The 12,014-nt window shown below is 35.0% G+C and overlaps 1 protein-coding gene across 1 annotated transcript in view; it reads left to right on the top strand.

The window, feature by feature from the left end:
* Positions 1 to 5,410: 5,410 nt before the first annotated feature.
* The window catches only part of LOC146736574 (scavenger receptor cysteine-rich domain-containing protein DMBT1-like), a 64,201-nt gene continuing 57,597 nt past the window's right edge, over positions 5,411 to 12,014 (top strand). The window contains exons 1-6 of the mRNA XM_085505315.1: positions 5,411 to 5,573; positions 5,889 to 6,038; positions 6,748 to 6,906; positions 7,209 to 7,373; positions 9,490 to 9,669; positions 10,259 to 10,378. Of these exons, the coding sequence (XP_085361441.1) occupies positions 5,411 to 5,573; positions 5,889 to 6,038; positions 6,748 to 6,906; positions 7,209 to 7,373; positions 9,490 to 9,669; positions 10,259 to 10,378 (937 nt within the window). The remainder of the gene's footprint in view (positions 5,574 to 5,888; positions 6,039 to 6,747; positions 6,907 to 7,208; positions 7,374 to 9,489; positions 9,670 to 10,258; positions 10,379 to 12,014) is intronic.

The raw sequence follows: 12,014 nt of genomic DNA on the forward strand, positions 1-12,014 counted from the left end.
AACTATGATATTTCATACCAGATAGCTAAACAAATAAATATGAGTTCGACAAGCTAAGGGTCCAAACTCATTCCCACTCTCGTTTTTCCTATAGGAAACTTCACCCAGGTTGTGTGGGCAGATAGAAAGACGCTTGGCTGTGACGCTGTCGACGATGGCAACAGAGTTTGGCTTGCCTGTGAATATAGCCACCCTGGCAATTACAACAACCAGTTCTCTTCAAACGTACCTCAACCATTATAATAATTATACTATTGCACACTTAAAGTGTCTGAATTAAATCTTTTATCGATTTGTATTGCGTATTGTTTTGCGCTTTCCATTCTTGGAATCACGTATCTATGTTTTTTAAAACCCATTATTTCAAGGAATTCTTAATATTGAAGTAAACATGAAGTCTTTGTTTTTTAACCTTCTGAAAAAATAAACTATTGAAACCTCAAGAAACGTCTATGTCTACTTTGTTTTATCTTATCCATGTTATATCACAGTTAATATCATATTATTATATCTTATCTATCAAACAAATTATTTGTTTGTGTGGCGAGTGCCTTGCAACATTTCAGCATTTTAAGAAAATGTATGATCAGACACTTTTGAACGATCAATGACTAGAACCAATCATTTGGTGTGCTTGCTTAAACTACATAGTGTGTTTCAGTCAAAAGCGCCCTCAATATCATTTCGGGTCAAGTTTTCATGTGGTTGTGGAAATAGCACTTGCACTTAAGTTTCTGGTGACTCAATCATAAGCATTTCATCGTAATCTCACTGAATAAATTCACTCATCATTAGCTAAATCATGTAAAACAAAATGGCGGCCAGTCGGTGGTTTTGACTTAATTAACAATCACAGGTGTACCTATTTATAGGTAGCCATGTTACATGGAAAATTAGTTTGATCTGATACGGTCGATGTGAAGGCATACTTTGAGGTATCCTCGTAATAACCTTATCATTATACATTTTTTCTTCCAAGGATACATTATGGGAATGTCGAAATCTAAAAAAGTTTGGAACAGAATCAGCAAAATTTTGTGTGTGGAGTCCGGTCAAAGCCTGGTTGCAGCCATGTTTGTTTTTACTATTAGAGCACGCTTACGCGCGTAAACATTCTATATTTAGAATTCGTATTTCTTAACATGGTAGGATGAAAAATCCCCGTAAAATACCGCAAAATTACGACACCTGTAACTTATGGCGTTACGATGACAGATGTATAATAATATTAATTAATCATATACTATTTTGTATAATTTTTTTTAAAAACCACAAATTTTTAAAATTAATCAAACCTTATAAATTTCAATATATCACCATGTTTATTCTTTTACTCTATAATAATATTCCATTCAAAGAAACCAATAAAAAAGTTTATGACCATCAACTCGACCATATCGCGTATAGTACTTAGTCACAGTTATATAATTACTCGTTTGAATGATACATGGCGGTGTTGTTTCATATCATCGTGCGTATAAAATAGGAATGATGTTTCGAAAGGTATTAAAGTATTCATCACAATACATAGTTGCTATGGTTACAATTTATGCTTGGATAAACCTGTGCCATCAACGGTCACACCAATAAAAACAGGTTGACACAACGTCATAAACCGAAGTTTGGTGCGGATACTCTTCCTCCCTAAATTGAAATGTTCACTGTCTGACTGTTTACAAATTCGACGGCGTGAGAGGGGGTGGGTTAATGACAATGCATACACACAATATTAGACCAGTGGCCACACTGAATTATCCGAACATTAAATAAAATATTTAATTTAAGAAAAGACAGTGCACGATTCCACAATACATTGCTGCAGCGAACCTTCTATTGTATGTAACTGATAACTATTGAAACACATAAATACTATTAGGATTAAAGCCAAGTTTGAATGTTTTTGTAATATTAGGATTCATATAAATAATAATATACGACTTTTCCATTCTATGCCATCAAAGAAATTATAGAGATATGAAGAAATAAGGTCATCATTGGCACCATCGCGAAAATGCAACTTCTTTATTAAGTTTCTGACTTTCGGTACTCGAAATAATTTCCAATAATTAAATTGTGTTAACACTAAAACTAAAAGAATATATCTTATCTTGAACTTATCCTCCTTAAATATATCGTGGGATAATGTGCGCATTGATATCATTAAATAGGTATTGTCCTGAACTTTTCTGCTTCTGTATGATACTGTTCTGACAGTATAGTCTATGGGTTAAGAGGTTTTTGTCCGCCCCATCTGATGTAGTAAATGCTGCTAAAGATTTGCCTCAAATATGTATGATAGAAAGGTCAAAGCTTTTGATCAAAAAGTCTAATTTTGGTAATTTGAGGTCAAAATAATCACAATTATGCGTAAACATTAGGCTAGAGGGAAACATGGATCGAAAATATATTTAAAAAACTTATACACACACATGGGTTTAATTATAGCATGTTTTCTTCTTTGAAAAACATCACGATCATGATTAATAAATACACAAGTTGATTGAAAGTTTATTACATAATAACATATTTACAAATTGTATGTTATATCAGCACATGTGTCAAGCATTATTCAAATAATGATTAGTCTTGATTAGGTCGCTTCTCATTGTGATTGTCGCGACCCGACACCCTCGAGTAAGGCCGCTGCCACCCTACGTATCTCATTATTTAACGGACAGTATGTGTTAAGGTGTCTTTTTAACGGCTACACAGTGCAACGAAACGTTAGTTTCCTTTACTTTAAAACTGTGATGCAATCGTCCAAGTGCTCTCAGCAAAATTGTATATGCTGTCTCAGTTCTCAAATATGTTTAGAAAAATGACCACAAAGATTCATAATTTCGTAACATAATTATTATTTTGAGAGTGAGTAAAGACTCAGTCACACCATGAAATTCTGGCTAGCGTTCTCTGGCGTTTGAGGAAACGTTGGTAGTAGCCCAAAAGTCGCTAGTGAACGTCGGTAATCGTTGCTGATCGTCGGGAATCGGCGGAAAACGCTGATCCCAAAAGATGTTTTGAACATGCACAAAAGTTCTCATTTGAAACCAGCGTTCTTCAACGTTTGTTTTTAAACACTGTTAAACGTTAAATAACGTTCTTCGGTCGTTTTGCTAACGACGCATTCGACAATCGTTAGTCAGTCGTTGTTCTAACGTTACTTAGTTGTTACCAATCGCTCGCTTTGCAGTGAACAAATCACTAGCGACATGTCAACGACCGCTGAACGTACCCCTAGCGCACTAAAGCGCACTAACGTCAAATTAACGACCTAACGTTAGATACACGCTCAACACGCTCACTTAACGTTTAAATGTCGTTCGTCGCGCGCTAGTGACACGTTAGCACACGTAAATAATTTCCAGGGGTATCTTACTTGGTCGCTCATTACACGCTCTTCGTGCGTTAGGAACACGCTAGTCATACGTTTAGGCACTCGTTAATCGAACGCTGGATGTGTCTACCTCGTTCCAGAACGCTCGGAAATTGGACGATTGGAACGTTCAGAGAACGCTGACCAAAACGTTACACACGTTAGTATTACACAACCTTGGAAGAAGAAACTCCTGAAAACATTCATTACCTTAGGACTGCATGAAAGAGAACTTGATATACTTATATTGGTCGTAATTCAGATGTTGGTGATAACCAAATGGTACAGAAATAATAAAAAAAAGTACTGCTGTTCTTATTCCAGGGCCTGCTACTGTAGATTGTGTTTCTAGACACAAAAGACAGATTTGCATTCGGCCATTCCGATCTGAAAATAACTGTGGTCTTTTTACTAAAAAATGGACACTAGCTGAACGATGTATAATCTTGTACGCTTGGTTTGAGAATGTCGTTTTATTCAGCCATTTTGATTTGAGTCATCAATCAAAAGCTATGATGTATCTATAAATTCGAACATTATCGGTCAAGACATGTCAAGGATGTGGCCACCAGTCGGCCATTTTAAATATGTTCTTTAAAATAAAATGACATACACCGAGGTACTATACTGTCCACTTTCATACACGACTGAGACCAAAATGGTATCGATTTTGAATCAGATGGTCAAGCAAATACATGTTTATATGTGTAACAAGATGATACGATGCTCTTCGAAAGGAATTAAGTGGACCAAGGTTAAAAGAAGCTTAACATATCAGCTGGAGTTACAATCTTGTATCATCTTGAACTCCATTGTTAAATATGCCAGACTGAGAAACAACCAGAGAAGGCTATGCTTGCCATTATGTCAGGCTGGTGTTGTCGTATCAAAAAACTTTAAAAAGTCCGTATTTGACCTTAAAGTGTCTATCCGATCTCAGTGATAGATATGTTTTATCCACACACACATAGCTTCCAGCAATATAGTGTTTTTTGTAAAACATAATAGTATGTGTTCTTTATGAAAAGAGTGCCCTGATAATATAATCGCAGATTATAAATAACGTTTTCAAAAATACTAATGACAAGTGTGATGTTATCATTTCTAGAAGTGGAATAATTCAAATGTGAGCTTTAGGGGAATATTGAACTTAGGACCACTTTCAGGTGTTACGCAATTTGATAGTTACCATTACCTTCATTACACCACACTATAAAACATACACTTTACTATTTCACTCATTATTCCAGGCTCATGGTGCATATTTTTAATTAACATTGAAAAGGCAAACCCACGAACATCTTACGATGATGGTGGTTTTGTCTGGTGTTTGTTTGTGTGTTGGCCTGTGCGACAAAGTCGCCATCTTTGTTCATAGCTCGCATACAGGTGGCGTGATGACCACCGCCCTTCAACTGAAGAAAATCAAAACAACCATGGCCTATAAACATCATGGTCCTGGATGTTAATTTGTTTACCGAAAGGATTATATATTTTTCTATAGAATGCTGTTCAATAGCCATAAGTCTGACATGTCTTCTTTATACCAAACTAATTGTTTTATCGCACTTATGTTGACAGTCACTAAAAACTGGACGTGAACTTCTCATCTGTTACAGTGCATATAAGCCCCAATTGCATTACCAATTCAGATTGGTGTGACATTTGAAGCGACACTGATCTCGACTCACACCAGTTGTCAAATCATTAAGTCTATTATTCCTCTCTCTGCACCTAGAAGACATTGTGTCATGTAGTCAACAAAATGAAACCCAACAGCATTAGATAACAAATACATGATTACTTTCTAAGACTCGAGTGAAATTGTTTGCGACGTATAATCAGTATCACAATATGTCATAGCACAATTAATGGCGTTGCTCTCTATGGTACACTTTCTTTTGCAAGCATAGAAGTCACAAGTTACATTGAATACATTATTACCAATTGCAAGTTCAGCATTACTATTACCCTATGTTGAAACGCGTGTATAACTTATTTATTCCACTTTTAACAGTTCTGCCACAGTCACTACCGATGTGGGAAATATGGGGTACCTGGTCCGACTGTACAGTGTCATGTGGAACTGGATATCAACAACGACTAAGGTCATGTGACAATGATATTGACGTGCCTGATAGTGTGTACTGTGAAGGTCACAATTTTGATTACAGACGTTGTAATCAAATGCCTTGCCCAAGTACGTGTAATTACATAATACAGCAATTTGACATAGTAATCATTTTTTGTTTGTTTATAATATGTAACAAACAATTAAACTGAATACTCCTTAATTACTAAAACAATGCGTTTAAAGTCAATTTTGAACAATTGTCTAACTATAAAATATCACATGACCTGTATGGCAATCTTTTGAAGATACACACTTACTTAAATTCCCAGTCTAAAAGATTCAACCCTAGCAATGCACGGTCTGCTATGCACATAGATTCTATATTTGTGTTCCAAATACATTGAATTTAACACAATTATTAATGTCGAGTATTCTTTGCAGTTTGGTCAATGTGGAGTGAATTTTCATGGCCTCCATCGTCTGACGGCACTGTGTATCGCAGTAGAGAATGCTTGAATGCAGGTTTGGTGAATATTGATAGTGGCTGTTTTGGTGATACAATAGAATCAAAGAGTGACCACTTACACCCAAGTAGGTAAACCAGAAGTTATTAAAACAAACTCATAATATATATACAATGTTCAAATCAATTGATTTCCACTTCTCAAACAACAACAACAACAACAACAACAACAACAAAAACAACAACAACGCAGATGATGTGAAGTGAAAACTAGTACATTATTCCGTGGTCTTATTGAGAAATGACTTAAGACTATGTCTGGCATTTCGAAATCAAAACATATCCGCCAAACTGAAGCCTACAAACATATGTCTTGTTTTTTTGTGTCACAATTCAAATCAAACAGTTTAAAATCACAACATATAGACGGAATCATATTCATTGGTTCATAATGTCGCCACAATTCAAATGAAACACGCCTTCCTTTTGACATTCTTGGAAGATTGCACCTACAAGATTTTCAATTCTAACACATATTATCGAATTAGCATTCATAGCATACAAAAATTTTAATAATTGATTTGTAGGGAAAGAATATTCTATTAATTAACATTCTTAAGCATGAAGAAAATAAAACCACAAATATATACAATTATTTTTTCTGAAGAAAGTAGTACATATATATATATATATATATTTTTGAAAATGCAATACATGAATACGATTTGAAGATGCTCTTGCACTTTTATCCAGAATTACTTTTATAGACCTTGTGAGTAAAATGTCTTTATAAGTAGTGCAATTGAGTATTATGACAAGTATATGTATTTATCATAGACATGGTTCCAAGACTGATTTCCGGTGAACTTAGTTCAGGACGTGTCGACATTTTCATTCCCAAACTTGGCCAGTGGGCAAATATACAAAGCGACAAAAGCTGGAGCATGGACAACGCCAATGTCGTATGCAAACAACTTGGATTTCCAAATGCAACAGGTAATCTTAGTTATTAATTGAATTATGCATTGAATTGTTTTAGCGAATTGATTGCTTGGTTGGTTGGTTGGTAAGTAGGAGATTGGGTGGATGGGTTTGGATTGGTTGGCTCATTTATATTTTGGGGGATATGCTGGTTGTTTGGGTATTGGTTGGTTATTGGACTGGTTCAAATTGGTAGGTTATTGATGTAAGTGAGTGACTGGGTTAGTTTCTTTTTTTGGTTTGTTAGATGCTATAAATCATGCTCACACAATTACTATAGTGTTCAATATATTTGATATTTTTTCACTTATTTCCAGATGTGGGAAAGTACAATACATCTTATCCCAGTATGATGCCAGCTGTGATAAGTGACATAAGTTGTGTTGGCAATGAACAATCTATATCAATGTGTCCGCGACAAGAGCTTCGACTTGTGTTACGCTCGTCATATGAGAACGGTGTAAATGTAACATGCGGAGAAGGTGTGTATCATTGATAATATAATAAACGAGACAACACAAATTAGGAGCTGGACCCATGCTGCAGCCCGCATGCACAGTTAGGGTGTTTTATGACCCAGTGACATTTGACCCTTTGATCTTAAAATCTAATCATGACTTCTAGTTATATTCCGACATACACATTTGTACTGCAAACTTGACCTTTAACATCCAAATATTGGGATCATATGAGGCTTAAGGTAGCTATGTTCAATTGTAACTGTGTTGTATTATGTGACATTGACCTTTGACCTAGCAACTAGTTATTATAGATCCACATGATGAACATGCAAGCCAAATTTGAAGGCGTTGGAATTTTTTCGTTGTAGTTATATCGCGAAATCACATAAACGCACACTATGATGTTGATATTTGATCCGAAAATTTACCCTTGGTCAGTTAACGAGTACATTTGCATTCATAATACTTTTTTATTCATTTTATGATTTTATAGTTACTGTATTAATAACATATTTCAATATAAATATTCAAAAACATTTATTCAAAATGTAGCTACTTCTTTGGGCGAATGGAATAGCTGGAGTCCCTGTTTTGTGACTTGTGGTTGGGGATTGGAAATTAGAACGCGGCCTTGTAGCGCTACAAATGCTGCATCAAATGATTGCTCACAACGCGACTTACAGGAACATAGAGAATGTGTACACGTTAGACCATGCGGTGAGTATCAAATTTTATTCATTGGTATTTCCGTATCATGTTATTCCTCATATTCAAAAGTAGTTAACTCACAATTTTAATAATAATTGTAATAATCATTGTTTTTAAAATGCTCAAGACGTTGAGATTCTTTGGAGATTCGCGTTGAGCGGACGTGCAGTCGCATTGATAACGTCTTACAATGCATATATATTTTGTCATCGTCCACCTGTACTGTGTTGTTCCGTTCGGACATTCCTTCCACCCCAACCAGGGGCGGATACAGGATTTAAAATCGCCTGACTAAGTTAATGATTTTTTTATATTATACAAAAAGAAATTGAATAAATTTGTCAACGGGGGGGTCCGGACCCGAAAGAACCCACCCCCTAGATCCGCCACTGCCAACCTGTGCGGTAACTCCATTCATAACCGTATGTATGTCACGTATTCGCGTGATAGATAGTTCACCGAACAATAGAAAGCTTTGTTATATATGAGTGCCAACAAGCGCTTGAAGTTTCGCATTTCTCATGTCTTCATCTTCGGCTTCATTTCTTCCGATATATGTTGCAGTGACATGAGCTAAGAGATATAACACCTGTTCCTCCATAATACAGTGGTGACAACACTACTACCACGCTCGCTGGTCGCAAAGCCGGTAAAGCATAACAATATATTCATTTAACAACGACTAACAACGAACGCTTCAGACTCGGAACTGTCAAAGCCAACACAGCTTCCTCTGTGCGCAGCGATATTGATAGATTGGCCAAGCGCGTTGATGAAAGAAGCAATCTAATTGGCTGTTGATAAACTGATTTCAAACTGTCTGGGCAGTACACATAGTCCTAATGAAATACTTCATGCTGATAGTAAAGTCTTTTGCCGGAGCTTCAGATGATAACAGTCCGGAGCAAAAATCTGGAACAGTATCCCCCTTCACATACGATCAATACCAAATGTATCGAAATTTAGAAAAACTTTTAAAATTACATTTATTGCATGAAAATAATTGAAGTTATTTATCCATTAGTTATTTAATTATTTATTTTATTCATTCACTCCTTCATTCATTTATTCACTTACTACCTACATACTCCAAGTCCCTCACATACTTAGTTTTGTTTACAAAGGCTGGGCTCAGACTAGACTAGCTATAGCTATTTTCTGAAGCCCATTTCATCCATTTTCTGTGTGTATAGAATTGTGTCTTAACAAATATTGTATTTCATACTTCAGAATGAATAAACGTATTATTATTATTATTATTATTTATTATTATATTTCGTTGTTCCGCAGTGATTTTTAGTATTGTTCACAGGTGTGATCTCCACCAAAGACGCACATAATAGCGAAAATAGAAAGGATACAATGCAAGTCTCTTAAATAGTTACACTTGTCGATTGAAGCTCAGAGATGTGTGCTTAATTTTTTTCAGAATGTTTAGCACCGAACATATCCGAAGAGATTTTGGAGAATGACACCAGCGTATTTGAACATTATGAAGATGCACATGTTTTGTGTAGCCCTGGATATGGTATTCTTGGACATGCTTCAGCAGAAATGAATATCATTACATGTATCAATGGAATATGGGCTCCATTAGCTGAATGTGTAGGTAAGACTAAATTTCAGAATCCACACTATTTCTTTACAATACGACTGGGGAGTGGGTGCGTTGATACCGTAGGCGTACCTATTTTTCTATATATATATATATATATATATATATATATATATATATATATATATATATATATATATATATATATATATATATATATATATATATATATGAGATATGTAACGAATTGGATAGAGATGAAAGGGAATTATTTATCAGTAATACATTTCGTGTATTACCTTGAGTTTTCTTTGTAATAGGATGTGTTAATGTAATATACATTTACGCGATTTCAAATTCAATGCCAAATTTACGAAGTGTTATTTCTTTCTATTTCCAAAGTGACTAGGTGAAAAATAATCGCATCGAATAAGTAAATAAATAGGCCATCCATAGTTTCTGACCAACAGTAATGAATCATGGGTCATGGGTTGTTTTTGCAAGTGCTTTGCAACATAATGTTCTTTTTCTGCTCTAATCACACTCCGATTGTAGTCATTTACAAATACTCTTCGATCATTGGGTGTTCTCGTCATCCGGGGTGGTTTTATTTAAATGTTTTTTTTAAAAACTATATTTGTAGACATTAACGAGTGTTTGACTGATAATGGTGGATGTGGCGGATATCGGTGCTCTAATACTGTTGGCAGTTACAAATGTTTCTGTTCCAGTGGTTATATTGAAGGCCCAGATGTATGTTATTGTAAGTACCAAAAGTTAACTTACATTTACTCCGCGATATACACCAAATTACTGAATGATTTTATTATCATTACATTATAAAATTGGCCATATTCCACAATAATGAAACAAAATATATAGGCAATATATTAACACCAGAACATTACTCTATAAGCCCACGCAACCCATATGTCAGTAAAATGACATCATAGATGACTCCAGTTCAATAACAAAACATGAAATATTTATCAGTTCTTTTAATTTAAAATATGACATTTTTTTGGTCAGAGCGCCCTCTAGTATTTGGAATGTTCATTTGGAATGCTCTGATTAGATGGAAGTTTTAGCCTAGCAAGGTGTGGTAAAGTTTTTTTTTATATTTTCCTATCAAATGCATTTATTGGTTCACTGAAAATTCGAAATAATGTTTCCCTGTAACTTAGACTCTTATTGATCAAGGCATTTCTAAATTCATGGGTGTTAACTCCCTTCAAGTTATGACCCGTTGACCCCCATAAAATAATGGTTGCATCTAATATTAAAATAAAGATGGCGGACTATAACGTTGATTCATCTCGTTCTATTCTGGATTACTTGGATCAAATAAGGATCCTAGAACGTTAGTATTTATATGCCTGTTTTTTTACTGTCTTTGATTTTCCCGATATATTTGTTGCTATTGACAACAATTCAGTCTTTTACAATGCTTCAGCCAATGTTTTTCTTCACTACCTATCCAGCTTCTCGTCGGACGCTATGTGGCTGGTGTGGTATATTTGGCACAGGCAGTAGGGCAATTGTCACATTTAGTGCTCCAAGAAAATATTCTCTGTCCATGTGTATTTATATAAATAGATGCAATTTCTTTGGCTTGAAAAAAAATCACTGGATTCATACATATATACAGGTATACTGGTTTACCTGTTTCTAGTTGAAATTTAGCGATTCATATTACCCAAGACAGTTGGACATTTGCCACATGTTACAACGCTCATTCCCAAGTGCCACACCTTAGAAAAAGTAGTCAAATTTGATATTGGCTGGAGCTTTTGTTTATATCAAAATTGCCATGGTGAATGGCAAACTCGATGGTCAGAAAGTAATAGAAATAAGCACAGGCTTACTCTGCCCACCCCACTATGAATTAAAAGACCGTATATCATGTTTTTTATGGAAAACTAATAATCACAGCTCAAGAACGTTCACTTCATACTGACTGAGTTCTTTACAGGATCATCCTCCATTAGTTTATCTGTGTTTTAATTTTTGTAAGATATTACTTGTCAAGAAAGAATTAGGCAATAGTAAATCATCAGCCTGGGATTCAACATATTGTTACATAACGTATTGTATTCGTGCCTTAACTTCATCTATATCCAAACTTTACGACATCGTTGACATTGTTTCCCGAAAGATGTTTTCTCTTTTTCTAATCACTGCGATAGCTCATTAGTATCACCATTAATTTAACATGAACGATAACAAATGGTAAATTTAAAACTAGTTAACACGTCCCTATAATTCTGTTTATTTATACCGATCTTAAAGTTACACTTTGAAGTTTAAAGCTCTGTTCATAACAATATTCATAAAACTCTATTTCTAAATACACTGGTATACATTTTAGGGGATGACAATTGTGTAATGTTTCTCGTATT

This window comes from Saccoglossus kowalevskii, chromosome 11 (genome assembly GCF_978046115.1).
Source record: "Saccoglossus kowalevskii chromosome 11, keSacKowa6.1, whole genome shotgun sequence".
Taxonomy (NCBI): Eukaryota; Metazoa; Hemichordata; class Enteropneusta; family Harrimaniidae; genus Saccoglossus; species Saccoglossus kowalevskii.